The 24,739-nt window shown below is 52.5% G+C and overlaps 2 protein-coding genes across 2 annotated transcripts in view; one reads left to right on the forward strand and one right to left on the reverse strand.

Annotated features, from left to right (window-relative positions):
* MAIP1 (matrix AAA peptidase interacting protein 1) overlaps positions 1 to 1,236 on the reverse strand; it is an 11,613-nt gene extending 10,377 nt beyond the window's left edge. Inside the window, exon 1 of the mRNA XM_073646441.1 lies at positions 888 to 1,236. Coding sequence (XP_073502542.1) covers positions 888 to 1,211 — 324 coding nt within the window. The 5' untranslated portion in view covers positions 1,212 to 1,236. The remainder of the gene's footprint in view (positions 1 to 887) is intronic.
* Positions 782 to 24,739, forward strand: part of TYW5 (tRNA-yW synthesizing protein 5) — a 38,274-nt gene continuing 14,316 nt past the window's right edge. The window contains exons 1-4 of the mRNA XM_073646440.1: positions 782 to 935; positions 19,745 to 19,833; positions 21,978 to 22,132; positions 22,214 to 22,283. Of these exons, the coding sequence (XP_073502541.1) occupies positions 19,750 to 19,833; positions 21,978 to 22,132; positions 22,214 to 22,283 (309 nt within the window). The 5' untranslated portion in view covers positions 782 to 935; positions 19,745 to 19,749. The remainder of the gene's footprint in view (positions 936 to 19,744; positions 19,834 to 21,977; positions 22,133 to 22,213; positions 22,284 to 24,739) is intronic.

Raw genomic sequence — 24,739 nt, forward strand, 5'->3', positions numbered from 1 at the left:
AGCGTGCATGCACGGGAGGGGGCAGCGTGCATGCACGGGAGGGGGCAGCGTGCATGCACGGGAGGGGGGGCAGCGTGCATGCACGGGAGGGGGGGCAGCGTGCATGCACGGGAGGGGGGGCAGCGTGCATGCACGGGGGGGGGGCAGCGTGCATGCACGGGAGGGGGGCAGCGTGCATGCACGGGAGGGGGGCAGCGTGCATGCACGGGAGGGGGGCAGCGTGCATGCACGGGAGGGGGGCAGCGTGCATGCACGGGAGGGGGGCAGCGTGCATGCACGGGAGGGGGGCAGCGTGCATGCACGGGAGGGGGGCAGCGTGCATGCACGGGAGGGGGGCAGCGTGCATGCACGGGGGGCATGTATGGGGGCAGCGAGCGTGTACGGGGCGCATGTATGGGGGCAGCGAGCGTGTACGGGGGGCATGTATGGGGGCAGCGTGCGTGTACGGGGGTGCGTACGGACCTGATCGCTACAATGCTTACGTGCATTGGCACTTGGACCAGGCTTTCCTCACACCCGTGTACGAGGCTCCGTCGTCGTTACCATCCAGTGACGTACCGCTCTTTAATGATTGCAGTGTACTAACAGCCCATTGTCCGTCATGTGACTGACAGTAATTATGTTCTATCCTGATAGTATTAAACGCAGAGCCATGGCTGACATTGCTGGGGTGGGGGGTAAAGCACAAGTAAAAGGAAAACTATTTTAGTGAATAAGAGGAATAACCCCTCTACTCCTCAGAAAGCCCCTGTATAGCTACAGAGGGACGCGAGACATAAGTTGGGACTGCCATTCCTAACACGGCCACTAGGCGGCAGAGGAGAGACAGGAGCGCTATGGAGAGATAGAGCGCTGCCCCCACGGCCCTGTCCCCAGCGGCCTCTCACTTGCTTCGCGCCATCAGTGAATTCTTCCACGGTGAAGTCCCGGTCCAGGTAAGCTCTGATGAGGAAGAAGTAGATTTTGGTTCGAATCCAGATGATGGGATTGGGGACACCGACAACCACTACCCGGCTGGGGCCCGGGCTCTGACTGCTGAGCCCGCGGGACACGCTGAGGAGACCAGAGCACTGCGGAATCACCGGCGGCCTCAGCAAGGGAACACGTGATAGCAGACATGACGGTGACCTGACACATAACCGAGACAACCGGAACACCGAGCGCAACATGGTGCACCCGCTAATGTGTCCCCCCGGAAGCACGCGCTCCATAACACAGGCCCGGACTAGAACTGGTCCTACTAGATCACATGATCTGAAGGCACATGACCGGGCGGGAAGCTGAGGGGCTCGGCTGCAATGTATCTCTGTAGAAGATACAAGATGGGGAGAAAAAGATGGTGGAGGGTGATGGGGGGACTCAGGTGAGCGGTCTGTGAGGGGAAGAAGAAGAAGGGGGCACGGGGAGCAGTCTGTGAGGGGAAGAAGAAGAAGGGGGCACGGGGAGCAGTCTGTGAGGGGAAGAAGAAGAAGGGGGCACGGGGAGCAGTCTGTGAGGGGAAGAAGAAGAAGGGGGCACGGGGAGCAGTCTGTGAGGGGAAGAAGAAAAAGGGGGCACGGGGAGCAGTCTGTGAGGGGAAGAAGAAAAAGGGGGCACGGGGAGCAGTCTGTGAGGGGAAGAAGAAAAAGGGGGCACGGGGAGCAGTCTGTGAGGGGAAGAAGAAAAAGGGGGCACGGGGAGCAGTCTGTGAGGGGAAGAAGAAGAAGGGGGCACGGGGAGCAGTCTGTGAGGGGAAGAAGAAGGGGGCACGGGGAGCAGTCTGTGAGGGGAAGAAGAAGAAGGGGGCACGGGGAGCAGTCTGCGATGGGAAGAAGAAGAAGGAGGCACGGGGAGCAGTCTGTGAGGGGAAGAAGAAGAAGAAGGGGGCACGGGGAGCAGTCTGCGAGGGGAAGAAGAAGGGGGCACGGGGAGCAGTCTGCGAGGGGAAGAAGAAGGGGGCACGGGGAGCAGTCTGCGAGGGGAAGAAGAAGAAGAAGGGGGCACGGGGAGCAGTCTGTGAGGGGAAGAAGAAGGGGGCACGGGGAGCAGTCTGCGAGGGGAAGAAGAAGGGGGCACGGGGAGCAGTCTGCGAGGGGAAGAAGAAGGGGGCACGGGGAGCAGTCTGCGAGGGGAAGAAGAAGAAGGGGGCACGGGGAGCAGTCTGCGAGGGGAAGAAGAAGAAGGGGGCACGGGGAGCAGTCTGCGAGGGGAAGAAGAAGAAGGGGGCACGGGGAGCAGTCTGCGAGGGGGAAGAAGAAGAAGGGGGCATGGGGAGCAGTCTGCGAGGGGAAGAAGAAGAAGGGGGCACGGGGAGCAGTCTGCGAGGGAAAGAAGAAGAAGGGGGCACGGGGAGCCGTCTGCGAGTGGAAGAAGAAGGGGGCACGGGGAGCAGTCTGAGAGGGAAAGAAGAAGAAGGGGGCACGGGGAGCAGTCTGCGAGGGAAAGAAGAAGAAGGGGGCACGGGGAGCAGTCTGCGAGGGAAAGAAGAAGAAGGGGGCACGGGGAGCAGTCTGCGAGGGAAGAAGAAGAAGGGGGCACGGGGAGCAGTCTGCGAGGGAAAGAAGAAGAAGGGGGCACGGGAGCAGTCTGCGAGGGAAGAAAAAGAAGGGGGCATGGGGAGCAGTCTGCGAGGGGAAGAAGAAGAAGGGGGCACGGGGAGCAGTCTGCGAGGGAAGAAGAAGAAGGGGGCACGGGGAGCCGTCTGCGAGTGGAAGAAGAAGGGGGCACGGGGAGCAGTCTGAGAGGGAAAGAAGAAGAAGGGGGCACGGGGAGCAGTCTGAGAGGGAAAGAAGAAGAAGGGGGCACGGGGAGCAGTCTGCGAGGGAAAGAAGAAGAAGGGGGCACGGGGAGCAGTCTGCGAGGGAAAGAAGAAGAAGGGGGCACGGGGAGCAGTCTGCGAGGGGAAGAAGAAGAAGGGGGCACGGGAGCAGTCTGCGAAGGGAAGAAGAAGAAGGGGGCACGGGGAGCAGTCTGCGAGGGGAAGAAGAAGAAGGGGGCACGGGGAGCAGTCTGAGAGGGAAAGAAGAAGAAGGGGGCACGGGGAGCAGTCTGCGAGGGAAAGAAGAAGAAGGGGGCACGGGGAGCAGTCTGCGAGGGAAAGAAGAAGAAGGGGGCACGGGAGCAGTCTGCGAAGGGAAGAAGAAGAAGGGGGCACGGGGAGCAGTCTGCGAGGGGAAGAAGAAGAAGGGGGCACGGGGAGCAGTCTGCGAGGGGAAGAAGAAGAAGGGGGCACGGGGAGCAGTCTGCGAGGGGAAGAAGAAGAAGGGGGCACGGCGAGCAGTCTGGAGGGGAAGAAGAAGGGGGCACGGGGAGCAGTCTGACAAAACACAGTAAAATGTTAAAAAAAACTTGTATTTAAAGATAAGAAAAAAAACAGTCACCCTTTTTCCCCATTGAAAATAAAGAAAAAATATTAACATGTGGTATCTCCGATCTATCACAATATAAGATTAAGATGATAAGTTAAAGTCGTAATGAAAAAAAATCTAAAACCCAGAATTGTTCTTTTTTTGGCTGCCACAACACCGCTGTGAAAACAAAAAACAATTGAGGAGCTGATCAGGTTGATGTAAATTATTGTGGGAAACGGTTCAGTAAAAGTTGCATTGTACTCATTAATATCCCTGGTGTTTGCATGCACGAGTCCAGTGGACGGTTGTATTCATTGATTATACCTTTCTGGAACACTTTCAACGGTGCTAAAGCACGCATGCACACACTTACTTGTAAGGGTTCCAGAAAATGAAGTATGTCTCCCAGAAAATACACGTTTATTTTCTGTGTGTATTGTAACAACACAAAAAAGCCTAATTGAACATAATTTCAAACAAAACCCTAAAAATGCGCTGAGCAAAATTGTTGGCACCCTCAACTTAATATTTGGTTTGGAATAAATAACTGCAATCAATCGCTTCCTATAGCCATCAACAAGCTTCTTACACCTCTCAACTGCAAACTGCTCCAGGTCTCTCATATTTGAAGGGCGTCTTCTCCCAGCAGCAATTTTAAGATCTCTCCACAGATGTTCAAAGGGATTTAGATCCGGACTCTTTGCTGACCACTTCAGAACTTTGCAGAGCTTTGTTTCCATCCGTTTCTGGGGGCTTCTTGAAGTATGTTTGTGGTCATTGTCCTGCTGGCAAACCCATGTCGTAGTGTCAGCGTTCTGACACTGGGCACTACATTGTGACCCAAAATCCTTCTTGTGATGCCGTCCTCTTCTCTTCTGCTTCGTGTGAATGACGCATCCCTACATCATACACAGTGTCCCCAGCATAGCGCTCCTGCGCAGGCGTACTTCTCTGACCAGGGCAGAGCAAAGTACTGGAGTGCGCATGCGCCGGGTCTTTGACCTTTTCTGGCACATGCGCACTGCAGTACTTTGCTCAGTAGGGTAGAGAAGTACGTCGGGGCAGGAGCGCGATGCTGGGGACACTGTGTATGATGTAGGACGCGTCATCCACACGAAGCAGAAGAGAAGAGGACGGCATCACAAGAAGAAGGGAGGTACCGAACCACGACCAGTGATGCATATCGGCCCTGAGCACCCCATAGGTGAATATAATAAAAGGTGTTTTTCTTTTGTTGCAGGCCGGATTTGGGGCATATATACAGCATTATAGAATGCTGTATATGAGGGCTGAAATATGGGACAAACCTTAAACTCAGTGTAATTGAGCTACAGCACTCCTTTGCCTTACAGTGCCATCTAGTGGTGCATTTCCAGTAATTCTCTTTATTACTTCCTCTTTATTATATTGTTTCTAAACTGTTACACATAGAACATTACCGCCCAGAAACGGTATAGAAGAGCACCAGCCTCCCCCCTCCTCCTAGTTTTATGTGGTAGCGTTGACATATATCCAAAGTCAATAAACATTTGTATCATTTTGTGTATAGTATTCTTTTGAGTGGGGGAATATTATAAGAGAAATGTTTATGTAAAACGTCCGAGAAATACATTTGATCAGAGTTTCCCTTTAAGAACAGGAGATGCCTTTTGTGTATTGAAAATAACAAAGAAACTATTCTCATAAAGAAGGAAAAGGTAACAGTAATCTAGAACAGAAGTGAGCACAGCGCACTGTGTAGACACATGGAGGTGATCAATATTGCTGTTCTAGCGGGAATGTTATACGACCACTGTGGCCGACACGTGTTGTCTGACATGTAAGAGATAGTGATGAGCGACCGTGCTCGGATATGGCGTTATCAGAGAATGCTCGAGTGCTGAGTATCTTCGGCGTGCTCATCCCATATGTTTGTGTCGCCGTGGCTGCATGTCTCGTGGCTGTCAGACAGCTGCAACACATACATGGATTGCTTAACAGCCATGAGACATGCAGCTGCAGCGACGCGAACATATTTGACGAGCCTGGACTCGAGCATGCTCTGATAACACTATATCCAAGCACGGTCGCGCATCACTAATAAGAGACTGTTTCTGTCTTGAAATATTAGATTTGCCAAAAGTCCAGATTTTGCTGGAAGTCTTGTGAACCCAGGACTAAAAAGGGAGCAGTTTAGTACAGCCTTACTAAAAAGTGGACATTTGGGGGCGTTCCCTGAGGCAAAGTTTGTCAGAATATACACTGTCATTTTTTGAGCAGAGACACTAAAAAAGTACCAAAAACCACCCGTTCATTTGCTGGCTGTCTTTTTAGCCTTCCCATTGACTTGTATTGAGAGTCTTCCTAGCAGAAAATAAGAATGTACATGCCACTTTTAAACGCTTGGCTTCTTTTGAAAGCCTGAGTGTTTAAGAGATGCCAAAAACCTGAACATATGTATGGCAAGTCGTTTCAACGGAAATAAATATGTTCATTTTTGGGAGGCATTTTCTTACCCTTTTTTGCTGCCTTTTACTTGTAAAAAAAAAAAAAAACTGGCAGTAAAACATTGTGAACATACCCTTAGAAAGTTTTGGAACATTTTTTTTTAGGGGCGGATTCCATCAAGATCCACTTTAATGAAGTGACATGTGTTTTTCAAGACTTCTACAGGAAAAAAGGTCCAAAAAAGAATTTTGGAGTTGATATGCTTCAAAGAACAGTGTGAGGAGAGCCTTATTTTTTAGCCTGAATAACAATTATTGGCTAACCTACTCATAGGTTAAGGACGGCAATGTCTAAGGATTACATCTGTACTTTCTTACAAATCATTGCACAAGAAAATATAAAGATATTACACTGCTAGTTTTTCAAGAGTCAAAGCCCACCCTGTTTACCCTAATATTTCAGCAAGTTACTTATGCCCAGAGAGGAACCTTAGTAGCAGCCCTTTTTCATGGAACAACAGCAGATGTCAGTGTTTAGGCAGACCAGTCATCCACCTTGACCAGAGTTGTGAATCCAACCGAATTTACTGAGTGGGCATCACAGCCAACCACTTTTACTCCAAAGAAAGGGAATCATACAATACCATATATCGGTTTGTGGCACTTGCCTATTTTTCTTTTGTACCTTTTTTTACGTTTGTCATTTTGGGTGGGAAAACACTTTGGGGAGGGGGGAAACCTGGAAACACCACAGGACATACCTAGTAAACCTGCCCTATACTCAGCATACTTATAGATAGGTGCAGTACGGAGAAGCATGCCTCAAAACTATATAAAAGGAGCCAGCAGCTAAAAAAATCGATGATGTTATTGTTAGGGCTCATTCAGACATTGCTTTTTTGATGTACGAGCTAAAGGGACTGATTATTCTGTTTAGAGTGTGGTCTGATTGTAATCAGTTTCTCTTGTATGTAGAGGAAAAGAAAAAGTTCCTCTACTTTCTTCTATGAGACAGTCTGTGAAAATCGGACCGCACTTGTATGTCATCCGTGTACGGTCCGTTTTTTTTCATGGACTCATAGACTTGCATTGTTGATTTTGATCCAACCCACGAATCATAATCGGCCATGTCGCTGTGATTTTCCGCAGATCACTCTGCGTAAAATCATGGACATGTAAATGGCCCCATAGACTATCACAGGTACAAGTACTATTGGTGAAATCCATGGGTAGCACTCATACAAGAAAAACAGATGTCTGAATGAGTCCTTAGTAAGCTGGAAGCCCGGCGTAGAATGGATCACTAAAGAAAAGCTGTGCACCAAACCAAATATGCCGCACACAGATCAGCCATGTATCACATTCTGCACTACTATACCTATATCTATATCAGCCTACCCCCCCAACAGGTCAGCCTACCGCCCTGCACACAGGTCAGCCTAACCCCCCCTGCACACAGGTCAGCCTAACCCCCCCTGCACACAGGTCAGCCTACCCCCCCTACACACAGGTCAGCCTCCCTCAGCACACAGGTCAGCCTACCCCCCCTACACACAAGTCAGCCTACCCCTCTACACCCAGGTCAGCGTACCCCCCCTACACACAGGTCAGCGTACCCCCCCTACACACAGGTCAGCCCACCCCCCCTCACACAGGTCAGCCCATCCCCCCCTACACACAGGTCAGCCTAACCCCCCCTGCACACAGGTCAGCCTAACCCCCCCTGCACACACGTCAGCCTACCCCCCCTACACACAGGTCAGCCTCCCTCAGCACACTGGTCAGCCTACCCCCCCTACACACAGGTCAGCCTACCCCTCTACACCCAGGTCAGCCTACCCCCCCTGCACACAGGTCAGCCTACTCCCCCCTACACACAGGTCAGCCTACCCCCCCTACACACAGGTCAGCCTACCCCCCCTACACACAGGTCAGCCTACCCCCCCTACACACAGGTCAGCCTACCCCCCCTGCACACAGGTCAGCCTACCCCCCCTGCACACAGGTCAGCCTACCCCCCCTACACACAGGTCAGCCTACCCCTCTACACACAGGTCAGCCTACCCCCTCCTCACACAGGTCAGCCTACCCCCCCTCACACAGGTCAGCCTACCCCCCCCTCACACAGGTCAGCCTACCCCCCTACACACAGGTCAGCCCACCCCCCCTACACACAGGTCAGCCTACCCCTCCACACAGGTCAGCCTACCCCCTCCTCACACAGGTCAGCATACCCCCCCTACACACAGGTCAGCCTACCCCCCCTACACACAGGTCAGCCTACCCCCCCTCACACAGGTCAGCCCACCCCCCCCTACACACAGGTCAGCCTAACCCCCCCTGCACACAGGTCAGCCTAACCCCCCCTGCATACACGTCAGCCTACCCCCCCCTACACACAGGTCAGCCTACCCCCCCCTACACACAGGTCAGCCTACCCCCCCTACACACAGGTCAGCCCATCCCCCCTACACACAGGTCAGCCTACCCCCCCCTCACACAGGTCAGCCGACCCCCCCTACACACAGGTCAGCCCATCCCCCCTACACACAGGTCAGCCTACCCCCCCGCCCCCTGCACACAGGTCAGCCTACCCCTCTACACACAGGTCAGCCTACCCCCCCCCCTCACACAGGTCAGCCTACCCCCCCTACACACAGGTCAGCCCACACCCCTACACACAGGTCAGCCTACCCCCTCTCCTACACACAGGTCAGCCTACCCCCCTCCTACACACAGGTCAGCCTACCCCCCCCTCACACAGGTCAGCCCACCCCCCTACACACAGGTCAGCCCACCCCCCTACACACAGGTCAGCCCACCCCTCTACACACAGGTCAGCCTACCCCCCCTACACACAGGTCAGCCTACCCCCCCTACACACAGGTCAGCCTACCCCCCCGCCCCCTGCACACAGGTCAGCCCACACCCCTACACACAGGTCAACCTACCCCCCCTCCTACACACAGGTCAGCCTACCCCCCCTACACACAGGTCAGCCTACCCCCCCGCCCCCTGCACACAGGTCAGCCCACACCCCTACACACAGGTCAACCTACCCCCCCTCCTACACACAGGTCAGCCGACCCCCCCCTACACACAGGTCAGGCTCCCCCCTACACACAGGTCAGGCCCCCCCCCTACACACAGGTCAGCCTACCCCCCCCTACACACAGGTCAGCCCCCCCCTACACACAGGTCAGCCTACCCCCCCTACACACAGGTCAGCCCCCCCCCTACACACAGGTCAGCCTACCCCCCTCCTACACACAGGTCAGCCTACCCCCCCCTCACACAGGTCAGCCCACCCCCCTACACACAGGTCAGCCCACCCCTCTACACACAGGTCAGCCTACCCCCCCTACACACAGGTCAGCCTACCCCCCCTACACACAGGTCAGCCTACCCCCCCGCCCCCTGCACACAGGTCAGCCCACACCCCTACACACAGGTCAACCTACCCCCCCCTCTACACACAGGTCAGCCTACCCCCCCCTACACACAGGTCAGCCTACCCCCCCGCCCCCTGCACACAGGTCAGCCCACACCCCAACACACAGGTCAACCTACCCCCCCCTCCTACACACAGGTCAGCCGACCCCCCCCCTACACACAGGTCAGGCCCCCCCCTACACACAGGTCAGGCCCCCCCCCTACACACAGGTCAGCCTACCCCCCCCTACACACAGGTCAGCCTACCCCCCCTACACACAGGTCAGCCCCCCCTACACACAGGTCAGCCTACCCCCCCTACACACAGGTCAGCCCCCCCCCTACACACAGGTCAGCCTACCCCCCTCCTACACACAGGTCAGCCTACCCCCCCTCACACAGGTCAGCCCACCCCCCTACACACAGGTCAGCCCACCCCTCTACACACAGGTCAGCCTACCCCCCCTACACACAGGTCAGCCTACCCCCCCTACACACAGGTCAGCCTACCCCCCCGCCCCCTGCACACAGGTCAGCCCACACCCCTACACACAGGTCAACCTACCCCCCCCCTCTACACACAGGTCAGCCTACCCCCCCTACACACAGGTCAGCCTACCCCCCCCGCCCCCTGCACACAGGTCAGCCCACACCCCTACACACAGGTCAACCTACCCCCCCCTCCTACACACAGGTCAGCCGACCCCCCCCTACACACAGGTCAGCCTACCCCCCCCTACACACAGGTCAGCCTACCCCCCCTACACACAGGTCAGCCTACCCCCCCTACACACAGGTCAGCCCCCCCCCTACACACAGGTCAGCCTACCCCCCCTGCACACAGGTCAGCCCCCCCCCTACACACAGGTCAGCCTACCCCCCTACACACAGGTCAGCCTACCCCCCCTGCACATAGGTCAGCCCCCCCCTACACACAGGTCAGGCCCCCCCCTACACACAGGTCAGCCCCCCCCTACACACAGGTCAGCCCCCACCCTACACACAGGTCAGCCTACCCCCCCTACACACAGGTCAGCCCCCCCCTACACACAGGTCAGCCTACCCCCCCTACACACAGGTCAGCCCCCCCCCTACACACAGGTCAGCCTACCCCCCCTACACACAGGTCAGCCCCCCCCCTACACACAGGTCAACCTACCCCCCCTACACACAGGTCAGCCTACCCCCCCTACACACAGGTCAGCCTACCCCCCCCTACACACAGGTCAGCCCCCCCCCTACACACAGGTCAGCCCCCCCCTACACACAGGTCAGCCTACCCCCCCGCCCCCTGCACACAGGTCAGCCCACACCCCTACACACAGGTCAGCCCCCCCCTACACACAGGTCAGCCCCCCCCCTACACACAGGTCAGCCTACCCCCCTACACACAGGTCAGCCCCCCCCTACACACAGGTCAGCCCCCCCCCCCTACACACAGGTCAGCCCCCCCCCTACACACAGGTCAGCCCCCCCCCTACACACAGGTCAGCCTACCCCCCCTACACACAGGTCAGCCCCCCCTACACACAGGTCAGCCCCCCCCTACACACAGGTCAGCCTACCCCCCCCTACACACAGGTCAGCCCCCCCCTACACACAGGTCAACCTACCCCCCCTACACACAGGTCAGCCTACCCCCCCTACACACAGGTCAGCCTACCCCCCCCTACACACAGGTCAGCCTACCCCCCCCTACACACAGGTCAGCCCCCCCCTACACACAGGTCAGCCCCCCCCCCTACACACAGGTCAGCCTACCCCCCTACACACAGGTCAGCCCCCCCCTACACACAGGTCAGCCCCCCCCTACACACAGGTCAGCCTACCCCCCCGCCCCCTGCACACAGGTCAGCCCACACCCCTACACACAGGTCAGCCCCCCCTACACACAGGTCAGCCCCCCCCCCTACACACAGGTCAGCCTACCCCCCTACACACAGGTCAGCCCCCCCCTACACACAGGTCAGCCCCCCCTACACACAGGTCAGCCCCCCCCCCTACACACAGGTCAGCCTCCCTCAGCACACAGGTCAGCCTACCCCCCCTACACACAAGTCAGCCTACCCCTCTACACCCAGGTCAGCGTACCCCCCCTACACACAGGTCAGCGTACCCCCCCTACACACAGGTCAGCCCACCCCCCCTCACACAGGTCAGCCCATCCCCCCCTACACACAGGTCAGCCTAACCCCCCCTGCACACAGGTCAGCCTAACCCCCCCTGCACACACGTCAGCCTACCCCCCCTACACACAGGTCAGCCTCCCTCAGCACACTGGTCAGCCTACCCCCCCACACACAGGTCAGCCCACCCCTCTACACCCAGGTCAGCCTACCCCCCCTGCACACAGGTCAGCCTACTCCCCCCTACACACAGGTCAGCCTACCCCCCCTACACACAGGTCAGCCTACCCCCCCTACACACAGGTCAGCCTACCCCACCTACACACAGGTCAGCCTACCCCCCCTGCACACAGGTCAGCCTACCCCCCCTGCACACAGGTCAGCCTACCCCCCCTACACACAGGTCAGCCTACCCCTCTACACACAGGTCAGCCTACCCCCTCCTCACACAGGTCAGCCTACCCCCCCTACACACAGGTCAGCCCACCCCCCCTACACACAGGTCAGCCTACCCCTCCACACAGGTCAGCCTACCCCCTCCTCACACAGGTCAGCATACCCCCCCTACACACAGGTCAGCCTACCCCCCCTACACACAGGTCAGCCTACCCCCCCTCACACAGGTCAGCCCACCCCCCCTACACACAGGTCAGCCTAACCCCCCCTGCACACAGGTCAGCCTAACCCCCCCTGCATACACGTCAGCCTACCCCCCCCTACACACAGGTCAGCCTACCCCCCCCTACACACAGGTCAGCCTACCCCCCCTACACACAGGTCAGCCCATCCCCCCCTCACACAGGTCAGCCGACCCCCCTACACACAGGTCAGCCCATCCCCCCTACACACAGGTCAGCCTACCCCCCCGCCCCCTGCACACAGGTCAGCCTACCCCTCTACACACAGGTCAGCCTACCCCCCCCCTCACACAGGTCAGCCTACCCCCCCTACACACAGGTCAGCCCACACCCCTACACACAGGTCAGCCTACCCCCTCTCCTACACACAGGTCAGCCTACCCCCCTCCTACACACAGGTCAGCCTACCCCCCCCTCACACAGGTCAGCCCACCCCCCTACACACAGGTCAGCCCACCCCCCTACACACAGGTCAGCCCACCCCTCTACACACAGGTCAGCCTACCCCCCCTACACACAGGTCAGCCTACCCCCCCTACACACAGGTCAGCCTACCCCCCCGCCCCCTGCACACAGGTCAGCCCACACCCCTACACACAGGTCAACCTACCCCCCCTCCTACACACAGGTCAGCCTACCCCCCCTACACACAGGTCAGCCTACCCCCCCGCCCCCTGCACACAGGTCAGCCCACACCCCTACACACAGGTCAACCTACCCCCCCTCCTACACACAGGTCAGCCGACCCCCCCCTACACACAGGTCAGGCCCCCCCCTACACACAGGTCAGGCCCCCCCCCTACACACAGGTCAGCCTACCCCCCCTACACACAGGTCAGCCCCCCCCTACACACAGGTCAGCCTACCCCCCCTACACACAGGTCAGCCCCCCCCCTACACACAGGTCAGCCTACCCCCCTCCTACACACAGGTCAGCCTACCCCCCCCTCACACAGGTCAGCCCACCCCTCTACACACAGGTCAGCCTACCCCCCCTACACACAGGTCAGCCTACCCCCCCGCCCCCTGCACACAGGTCAGCCCACACCCCTACACACAGGTCAACCTACCCCCCCCTCTACACACAGGTCAGCCTACCCCCCCCTACACACAGGTCAGCCTACCCCCCCGCCCCCTGCACACAGGTCAGCCCACACCCCTACACACAGGTCAACCTACCCCCCCTCCTACACACAGGTCAGCCGACCCCCCCCTACACACAGGTCAGGCCCCCCCCTACACACAGGTCAGGCCCCCCCCCTACACACAGGTCAGCCTACCCCCCCCTACACACAGGTCAGCCTACCCCCCCCTACACACAGGTCAGCCCCCCCTACACACAGGTCAGCCTACCCCCCCTACACACAGGTCAGCCCCCCCCTACACACAGGTCAGCCTACCCCCCTCCTACACACAGGTCAGCCTACCCCCCCTCACACAGGTCAGCCCACCCCCCTACACACAGGTCAGCCCACCCCTCTACACACAGGTCAGCCTACCCCCCCTACACACAGGTCAGCCTACCCCCCCTACACACAGGTCAGCCTACCCCCCCGCCCCCTGCACACAGGTCAGCCCACACCCCTACACACAGGTCAACCTACCCCCCCCTCTACACACAGGTCAGCCTACCCCCCCTACACACAGGTCAGCCTACCCCCCCGCCCCCTGCACACAGGTCAGCCCACACCCCTACACACAGGTCAACCTACCCCCCCCTCCTACACACAGGTCAGCCGACCCCCCCCTACACACAGGTCAGCCTACCCCCCCCTACACACAGGTCAGCCTACCCCCCCTACACACAGGTCAGCCCCCCCCTACACACAGGTCAGCCTACCCCCCCTGCACACAGGTCAGCCCCCCCCTACACACAGGTCAGCCTACCCCCCTACACACAGGTCAGCCTACCCCCCCTGCACATAGGTCAGCCCCCCCTACACACAGGTCAGGCCCCCCCTACACACAGGTCAGCCCCCCCCCCTACACACAGGTCAGCCTACCCCCCTACACACAGGTCAGCCCCCCCCTACACACAGGTCAGCCCCCCCCTACACACAGGTCAGCCTACCCCCCCGCCCCCTGCACACAGGTCAGCCCACACCCCTACACACAGGTCAGCCCCCCCCTACACACAGGTCAGCCCCCCCCTACACACAGGTCAGCCTACCCCCCTACACACAGGTCAGCCTACCCCCCTACACACAGGTCAGCCCCCCCCTACACACAGGTCAGCCCCCCCCCTACACACAGGTCAGCCCCCCCCCTACACACAGGTCAGCCCCCCCCCCTACACACAGGTCAGCCTCCCTCAGCACACAGGTCAGCCCCCGCACATAGGTCGGACCCCCTCATGGCTACTGCTCAGTAATTTCCCTTTAATCTCCTGCGTCCAGCACTATTACTGACGGCTGCTGGGAATGACAGATATTTACATAGAGAGGCAGATCTCTGTCTGGAAATGCAGGTGCACATCCCAGTCTTGGCCACCAGGTGGCGCCGTACAACACTACATACTGTATATAACAGTCTGCACCGCTCTGGTGGGGAGCGCAGACTGCAGTGATGGCTGCTGTGTGGAGTACAGGGGGACAGTGCAGAACACCGACTATACTGGTGTAATATTGCCCATGATTTCACCCAGTGACACTGGAGCTGATCTGCTAGCGGTGCAGTGGTGTCAGGGGCCCCTATACACAAGGGCCCCAGGCTGCCAACCATTGTAAAGGCGCAGCAGGGAGATTGTGGAAAGGTGATACAAAGTCCGGCTCACACTGATGGCGTGTAGAAGGATTGTTTTATTCCTAAGGGTATTGATGAGTTACACAGGACCTGTCCTGCTGCATTTCACCACCAGTCCTTATTTATGTCTAAACTTTCTTATCTTCCCATAAGTGAAGCCGCACTAGATCGTATAAATCACCAGATGAATTGTATTTCTATGCTGCCATTTTGGTTTATTTTTATATTTAAAGGGGTTGTCTGTTTTATGATTTTATCCATAGGCTTCCTGTACCTAACAATAACGAGGTCAGCTGGTCTTACCCACCCGCCTCTCCAGCACTGGCTCTCCGCTGCTATCCCTGGTGTTTGTTGTTATAGCTGCATTGTAGATGTCACAACCATATCACATTGACGCGCCCCCTGGGCCATATTCTTTTAGGGGGAATATCCGGAGCCGGATCAGATGGGGGTTGTAGTCTTCCGAGCGGCTGTGACCCGGCCCCGTGCCCAGGGCGTCAAGCTCAGTGTTATGTGGCAGTCCTACAGATGTTATTAAGAGTTCTTTTGTGTCGACTACGCCACCCGTTGTATTGCGGTCACTATGGCCGCCGCTGCAGCAGGGTCCGCTGAGGCTGATGGTGTAGGTGCAGCTTGTGATGGTATAACCCCCAACGGGTGGGGTATAGCCTCAGGGGGTCAGGTGCAGAGGATGGGGGTTGTAGTGGTGCAGCATAGATGTTAAAGGAAGACAGAGTCGGGTTGTGCAGTTTAGGGTATTTACTCACTGCTGATGTTCCGGTCACTCCAGCTTCAAGTGACCACCCGAGCCGTGCTGCGTCCACCAGGTCCTGGATCCAGCCAACCCCCAAACAAGTCCGGAGCGTGGCCCTGAGCTCTCTTTCTGTCCCGTTCTCTGGCCGTCCCCACCAGTAATCCACCTAGGTCCAGCTCCCTCGGGCCTTCTGTTGGGACACCCTTGGCCCTGGGTTCCCTGACCCTTCATGTGGTGTGCCTTCGGGGTGGATGTGATGGGTGGCCGTGGCAGATGCTGCCCACGGCCTCCGGTCTCTGGCTAGGGTGTGTTTTCTGCCCCCACCAGCTTGGGTTCCGGTACCCTGTGCCGACTCCTCACCCAGTGCTTTAATTTGGGTTCTTGGGTCCTCTCTGTTTTCCCCTCTGGGTACTCCTTCTTTGCTCCTCTCTCACTCAGGGTCTCTCTTCTCCCTTGCTGCAGGCTGACTTCCTCTCTGCTTGTTGTCTGCTCCTCTGCAGCTGTCTTGCTGTCTCCAACTGACTTGTTCTCTGCATCTGACCCTGATCTTAGTTGGTGCCCACCTTATATACACCCTCTATGTGTGAGCTCAGGTGACCAGCACCCAATGAGCTCCTATCACTACCCAGACTGCTCCCCCTATCTGCCCCTACACTACATGGGATGTTCCACCCCCCTCCCACTCCAGCCAGGAACAGACTCGGTCGTACCTGCACATTTCTAAGTGGGAGTACCGTTGGTCTGTTCCTCGGAAATGGGATGTATGTAGTGCATGCAGCCTACCGAGCTCAGATCCACACTCCATCCTTACCCGGGAGTGGAATATCACACCTCTGGGTTGAGGTGCAATACTCCTGTAGCAGCCGAATCCTCAGGGTGCTACAACATGACCGCTGCAGGCAGTCACTGGGCTTAGCAGTCTGGTGCCATCTATATCAGCATTACCTCTGAGGTCTGTGATTAATGTCGCCACTGAGGCCTGTAGCGGCAGGAGGAGATACAGGGGAAAGAAAAGTAGAAAAAGCCTCACCTTGTATACCAAATGCAAGGCAGCTCCGGATCCTGCTCCGTCGACCTCCGGTGAATGTACAAAAAATGAAGAATGGATCTGTGTAGCGTGGAATCGATAAAAAATTTAATTGTATTCCATTTTGTTAAAATCCAGGTAAGGATATCCATACATTAAAAGAAAGTAGTCATTTCCCTCTAACGCGTTTCTGGCCGAAGCCCTTAGTCGTAGACTATGCCATGGAATAAACGTTAATTTTTTATTGATTCCACCCTACACGGATCTTTTCTTCATTTTTTGTACATTCACAGGAGGAGATACAGTTGACTTTGTCGTTTTACAAACAGCAATGCAATGGAATAAAAAAAAAATTAAGGTGTGCAACCCTTTCCCTGAGAAGGACTTACCGTATACATACTCATAAAGTGGCAATTTAGCAACCAAGGTTGTATCGGATTCATCCTGGCTAGTAATTGCCATATGTCAGCCTGGATCGCAGCTACAACAGTGATCCATGGCTCATTTTTAATTATCTGCTACAAAATGACACTAAAATTTAAGCTATAGTTGCGATCCAGCCCATAGCCACGATTCAGGGTAACTTACAGCCTGTCAAAATTCCCACTCCCAACCCCCTCCCCCGATTTCAGTCAATGCAAAGGAGCAATGGCTGCAGGGGAGCTTGCAGTCTGCGGGGACAGGGGAGAGATGAGGTGTGATCTCCTCCTGTCCCCTGTTTAAGAACATGTGTGTATCATATCTGTGAAGAAAAAAATCAGTAAATAAATGTTGTGGAAAATTAAATAAAAAAAAACCAAAAAAACGGCTATTTATATTTTTTAACGTGATTTTTTTTATCATTGAGAAAAAAAACACCTAAAGCCTTCATGTGGCTTTGTCAGCAAACAAATAAAGAAAGTCACTGCTCTAACAATATGGTGACATATAGAAACATTAATTTTCTTTTAAAATTGTATTTTATTATTGAAAAAGTAATAAAATGTAAAGAATCAGTACATACTTGGTATCACCGTTTCAATAATGACCCAAACTATAAAGTGAGCGTGCCATTTTGCTCATTCCGTGAACATAAAATAAAAGTAGAATTGTTATTACGTCAACTTGTCTCACAAAAGATGGAATAAAAGTGATCACAAAGTCAGACATACCCTTAAATAATACCAATAAAACTACACATTGTCCTGCAAATAATAAGCCCCATACTGGTCCATCAACCTGAAAATAAAAAGGTTATGTCTCCCAGAATATGGCGACACAAAAATATTTTTTAATGTGCAAATATAGGAAAACATGAATAAAACTAAGAATTTTGCATCTCAATTATCGTACTGAGCCACAACAGAGTATGTCAGAGCCAATCGCGAAAGATACAAGCCCTGATTGGGAAAAAAATAGCAGTTTCACTTTTTGCCATCTCCTGCACATTCATTTCTTGAGTCCATATTCCCATGCTGTTTAAACGATGCTTTATTTTATTTTTCTCACTTGTTTTCTTTGTGCTGATAATTTTCCTTCATTTAACAGGCAAAGTGTATGTAATAACATGAAAAGTTATGTCCACTGTGTGTCTAAGGGGTTGTCCAGTACTTGGACAACTCCTTCTCAATCACCATAGTTCCCCCATGTAAAATAATAGTCACTGTACTCCTCTCCGGTGTGGGCACGTTCCAGCAATGTCACTGCCTGCTCTCCGGGGGCTCGTGTGACCATGATTCCTTGATTTGCCATGTGAGCCCTGTAGCTTGTCAGCGGCCTCTTGACTCTCACTTCCTTCAGACGAAACTGACTCCCAGAGGGAAGGAGAGCTGCTGCTGCTCTCTGACTTCTTCGAATGTCAGTTACTTCCGAAGAAAGTGAGAGTGATTGGCTGCAGGGCTGACATGACATACCAAGGTGACACAAGCCCCGGGAGAGCAGGTGCTGACGTCACTGGAACCGTACCCGCACTGGAGGTAAGTATAGTGGCTATTAATTTACATGGGGAACTATGGTGATTGAGAAGGGGTTGTCCGAGTAGTGGGCAGCAAGTTAAGTATTTGGTTAGAAAAACAAAACAAAAACGTAATACCTAACGTCCCTCTTTCTGCCATTACGTGCCACATCTCCAAGACTTCTGGTCATGTCCAAGCCCTGGAGGTCACTGCGCATCATAAGGTTTCGATGTTAATGTTGCGACCTTATGACTCACAGTAATCTCCGAGGCCTGGATTAAGTTCTGGCCTAAAGTAAAGATGGCAGAGATACAATGCCCACGAAGATGGAAGGAAGAAGACCGGATGGCGAGCACCCCACTGCTCACTGTCTAGTCTTCTTTACGCCTTCTGCATGTCCAAGACTTCCAGCCAAGAGATGTGCTGCCTTCAGCGATGGAAATAAGACCATATGGGTGGTGGCAAGTATTGGGGTGGCTGGCGTGGCCAGTGGTGAAGTGAATGTTAGTTTTTTTTCCCTGGCCCTGATTCAGCTTACTTACATTTCCTGGTTATGAAGAAAGCTACAGAACATATCTTGTTTGTAACTCGGGGACTGCCTGTACACCAAAATGATTTCTCTGATTTTCCAGCGATATGCCACCTATTGGGCTGCATGCTGTAGTATTGATACAGTTACTGTTTTATCTACTGCAGAATGCTGAGCTCGGCGTAACCCCAAACACACCACTGATTGACAGCTTTCTGTGTGCACTGTGCATAGGCAGAAAGTTACTAATCAGTAGTGGAGAAGGGGGTTACACAGAGCAGGAGAACTACATGGCATCAGACAATTAGTCCTGTAGTGATAATCTGCCGATAAAACACTGATTGTATTTAAACAGCAACACACAGCCCAGTAAATGGAATAAGAGGCTTTATTCACACATCATGCTGCTGACAGATTCCCTTTAACACTCATTAGATAGCATTATCACACAATTGTATGGGTTTTATTCCGTGTCTGTGCTCATTTGGGGGAGGCAAGTAACAGTTGTAAGATCCATCATGATTACAGACAGGAAAAAAAATGTTCACATTGCACCACGTTTATCAAAATTGTTCGATTAGTACTTCTGTGACCTTCACATGGATATTTTGCACCAAAAATATGGTACTTGTAGTTGAAAAATGTGCTGCATGTTCTGACTTTTCATAGCCATGGATTCTTACACTTTTCATAACTGTTGAGGTAAAAACAAAAAGTTTCTAAAATCCATAAAATAATAATGAAAGATTGCTGTGTCCTACCAAACATTGTAAGGTTCTGGAGTAATCTCTTGTGTCCCATTTGTAGGCGCTATGGAGCTCAGACCCAAAAAAATCCCTGTTCCTGAATACTCTGCGGTAGACGAGCACAGATTTCGGCAGGACATTTATAGCGTGGTAAGTGTTTACAGCTCAAGGGTATAATCCACACTACAGAGAAATTAACGGCTCCTACGGCGGAGATTTGCTTCCTTTTACATGTAGCACAATTATCCTTTACATTCATAGCGTCCGCTGCTGTGAAATTCCTGCCTGCGTTTCCCCCAGTGGGCACCAGGGGCAGCATCCAGAGGGATTAGCTGAAAGCTCAAGCAGCCTCATTATAAAGGTTGTCTTTGGCGATAAAACATTTTTAACAACCAAATTCTCTTAGCACATGTATAGTTTTGGAATGAGAGCCTATAACGGTTACTGATCCCAGTAAGATTCTGTCTGGTGGGAAGTTATGACAGGTTGGCATATGGCATACAGTATTCAGTTATTAGGGCAATAAATCCCGTACGGTATTTGTGTGTCAGGTAATGGAGCATTGTGTTGTCTTTATGTTTGGAAAACATGTCATACAGCCCCATAAAAATACATGTTGCATGTCACAGTGGAGCACATGCATTAGGTCAAGTTCAGATGACCATGTGTAAAAACAGGCCAGTCCTGTCTGCAGATTATGACTGGTTCAGTGCGCTCGTCCACATAGTGCATGGGTGCAGGAGCTGCCTACATTTACATGCACTAACATGGGACAAGACTCTGGAGAGACCTTCCTTTACTGATAATAGTCATCTCCCACCTACTCATAAATTGTCTCTCCTGGTTCGGCTGGATTCTAAAAAGCTACTGCAGTATAATTCTATTGCTTTTGACCTTCCCCTTTGGCACAATCCGACCCTTCCATCCCTAGTAACAGTTCCAGGTCCTTACTTGTTGATTGCCCGGGGGGTTAGGAGTTTGGACAAGGTGCACAATAATAATGTACTTGAATCGTTTGCACAGTTACTGGAGACCTTTGCCATCCTTTGCTCATATGCGTTTAGATACTCTCAGCTGAGACTAGCCTTGAAAGCACAGTTCAATACACCAGCAATGTCTATCTCATTATATCCCCTCATTATTAGATGCCAGGGCCCTCAAAGGCTGATCTCTGCTCTATACACATCTCTTGTTGGCCAAGGTTGGTTCTTCCCTGATGCCAGTGGAGGTGAGATCTAATTCCCTCATTGTTGACGGAGGACTCGCTAGATGTGATTTGTTTACATCTTGTGACATGGCTGACAATTAAAAATAGGCTGATCCAGCTTTATATTATCTATTAAAGCTGACTCCTATTCGTCTACACAAGATGAGCAGGACCCCTTCTGCAAAATGCCCTCATTGCCATTCTCTGAATGCTGACTTTTGGCATATGATGTGGTCTTGCCTACCAATATCCTCTTTTTGGAGTCATGTTTTTAGGTTGTTGTCCTCTCTATTGTAAATCTCTATATGGTGTTAACCTAAAGTGACGTTATTTGGGTTGTTAGATGAAAAGCATTGTCAGCATCACACTCAAATCTTTCTCAGGGAAACCTTATTCTTGGTTGGTAAAACAATTGCTGAGAAGCCCCCCTCCCTGCTTCCCACAATTAGCAGATGGATGGCCCTGGTTAACACTACTATTTCATATGATAAAGTTATCTTTCAGAATAGCTACATTTCTCAGCTAAATTTCAAAAGGTCTGTTTTTTTTTGGGTGGATAGTCTCCTAACCTATGACCCTCAAGTATCGCAATAGTTACATTTTGTTCTTTTTTATGTTCCTTTTCTGTTATATGTCTAACTGCAAACACATTGTAAAAGAGTCACACTCCAAATCATTGTGGAACACTAGCTTTAGGGTATGTGCACACTATTTTATATATAAAATAAAAAAAAAGACGTCGGCGGCAGAGGTGCCAAAAAAACCCCAACTTTTTTCTAAAGTGTCTTCTTCAAAAACTATGTGGGTACGCTGGCGTGTCAAAGACGTGTGCACGTACCCTTGGATTGTTTTTCCGTGGGCTGTCTTTGTCAAGGTTTTAGTATCTATAACACAAAAAAGTGACAATACACCTTTAGTAGCTGGACTAGCCCACAAATAATATTCACATGGATGAACATCTTTATTCAGATTTAGAGTTAATATTTTCAGGATAAAATGTCAAAAACATGGGACTGTCACTGAAAATGAAATGACCCTACAGTAGTAATGTGCATGATAACATACGACCTTTTTACTTATATTTAAGAGAAAACCGGCCGTACTTAAAGACTTGGATTTAGGAGCTTGTAAAACACAATGGACGGTGGATTATATGAGCAGGAAGGGGGGAGGACGAGAGGTGAAGATCCATGTGTCCGACGTACCTCAGATGGATTTTATTCGGAAAAATTTCATTTACAGGTAATGACTTCTGCATTTATGGATTGCTTATATATATATATATTAGGGTGTTGTACTGGTAACTCAGTTGCTCTGTTTCAGATCTCTGCCATTTGACGTCTTTGTACATAGAGCCGCAGAACACAAGCACACAGAGTTCTTTATCTCGGAGGTAATTCACAGAATTGTCATTTGTCACTTTGCAAAAAATAGCAAAATGTGTGAAAAATAGGATATCTATCACCACTCAACTAAATGCAAAAATGGGAACCTTGTATGCCACTTAGAGAAAGTTTGAGGTTTAGATCCAACTTTCTTGCTGTGTGATGTTTGAAATGGAAAGAATTTTGGGGGTTTCATGTGGTGGAGAAATTAATGCTTGGTAGCAATAGTTGTGCTGTTTTTAGACTTGCTTATTGGCATACTATGTGGCTACCTGATTATCATAGGATTGCGAGCTTGTTGGATATCCCATTCTAAAACCATAAATGTTAAAAAGATCCTCATGTTTGCAGCTGTAAAAGCCTTTACTCTTCTAGGACGGCTTTCTCCAAGATTATTTAAGACTAGATGGTAGCCCGATTCTAACGCATCGGGTATTCTAGAATATGTATGTGGCCGACCGGGCGCAATCAGCAGAGCGGTGTTTAAATTTGGCGCCAAAATCACTGATTGGTCGAGGCCGCCGGCCGCGACCAATCAGCAATATTGGCGCCAAATTTAAACACCGCTCTGCTGATTGGTCCCGGCCGCGACCAATCAGCGATTTTGCCACCAAATTTAAACACGCTATCCGGTCCTCACTAACAGGGTTCGCTGATTGGCCGCGGCCAATCAGCGATATTGGCGCAGCGAATCGTATTAGAGAGGACCGGGGAGCGGCGCTGCCTGTGCGGGCACTTCCACTGCGAGCAGCCGGGAGATGACCGGCTGCTCGCAGAAGAAGTATCCCGACTGGCGGCGCCGCTCCACGGTCCTCCCTTCACACTTGCCGTCGGAAGATCAGCGGCTCTAGCCGCTGATCTCCTGATGGTAGCCGCATGGAGGTCAGCGGCGCCGCCGGTCGGGGTACTTCTGCTGCAAGCAGCCAGGAGATGACCGGCTAGCGCCGGTCATCTCCCGGCTGCATCGCCGCTGACCTCCGTGCGGCAGATGAGCCGCTAACGGCCACCATCTTTTTCTGAAATCCCGCGTCGCTGATTGGCCGCGGCCAGACCAATCAGCGACGCGGGATTTCCTGGACAGAAGGACAGACAGATGGGATAAGACGATTATATATATTATTAGATGTGTGTGAGAACTTGTGTCCATTCAGCCAACACAGTAATTGTGAGGGCAGACACTGATATTGAATGAGAAAGTCAGGCTCCCAAATGGCATTTACATTCCTCTCCACCAAACATGTTTCTAGGGACCTTGCTTTATGCACAGGGGCTTGGCCATACTGGAACAGAAAGGGGTCTTCCCAAAACTGTTGCAAAGTTGGTATTATACGGTTATGCAATATGTGTTTTCTATCCATTACTGGTAATTAGTGGTTTAACTATGTCATTAAAAATCAGCCCTTAACCATATACTGTACCTTCTGTACCAAGTCTTGCAGTAGGCACTATGCACTTCTATAGGTCATGGTCTCTGAGCTTTCACCAAACAGAAATTTCAAAAACTGACATTATTAGAAAGGTGGTCCAGCCCTTGAAATGTTTCACCAAAAGCTTAATAACAAACTGAGTAACATTCGCCTGACTGTTCTTCCTACAATCTCTGTATCTCGGCCCCCAGCGACAATGTTTCTACAAAGACCTGTCACCTCATTGGCTGTACTGGTCACATGTCTGTGCTGAAACCTCATCGATGGTGGCCAGGACTTAAAGACCAGTGGAGGACCTGGGAAGCAGGGTGATTGGTGAAGTGATATGCAGTATTTTGATCCTCATTGTCACCTACTGATCTGATAAATGTTATATCTGGAAAGGCATTACTTTTCTGACCTCCATCATTGTGGTTAGTGTTGAAGGGGTTTTCCCATGAACAAACGTCATTTTAATCAATAGATCCTGGAATAATAATAAGTTCCACAATTGGATGTGTTTAAATAAAATGTTCCTGTGCTCAGATAATCTTATAAATGTGCCCCTGCTGTGTACTGTGTAATGGCTGTGTCTGACCGTACAGGAACATGGTCTGATCACACCACATCTCCTGGGCAGGGGAGGGGGGAAAGAGTATACAGACAGGACAGCACAGAATCTAAAATGATTCTTTCTTTGAGGTAAAACATTTCTTATAAAGAGTCAATGAAATGTTTTTTCCACAGAAAACAGCAACTGTGATCCTGTGCTGTCGTGTCTGTATACTCTTTTGCTTCCTCCCCTGCCCAGGAGCTGTAGTATAATCAGACCATGTCCCTGTACAGTCAGACACAGCCATTACACAGTACACAGCAGGGGCACATGTATAAGATTATCTCAGCACAGGAACATTTTATCTAAACACATCCAATTGTGGAACTTGTTATTATTCCAGGATCTATTGATTCAATGTACTTTGTTCATTGAACAATCCCTTTAAGCCCCCATTCTTATTAGTTAGTTTCGATGGTTTGGCTGGCAGCTGTCTCGCCCGACT

The sequence above is a fragment of the Phyllobates terribilis genome, unplaced genomic scaffold (assembly GCF_046119375.1).
Source record: "Phyllobates terribilis strain yellow unplaced genomic scaffold, ASM4611937v1 Scaffold_9__5_contigs__length_417890890, whole genome shotgun sequence".
Classification (NCBI taxonomy): domain Eukaryota; kingdom Metazoa; phylum Chordata; class Amphibia; order Anura; family Dendrobatidae; genus Phyllobates; species Phyllobates terribilis.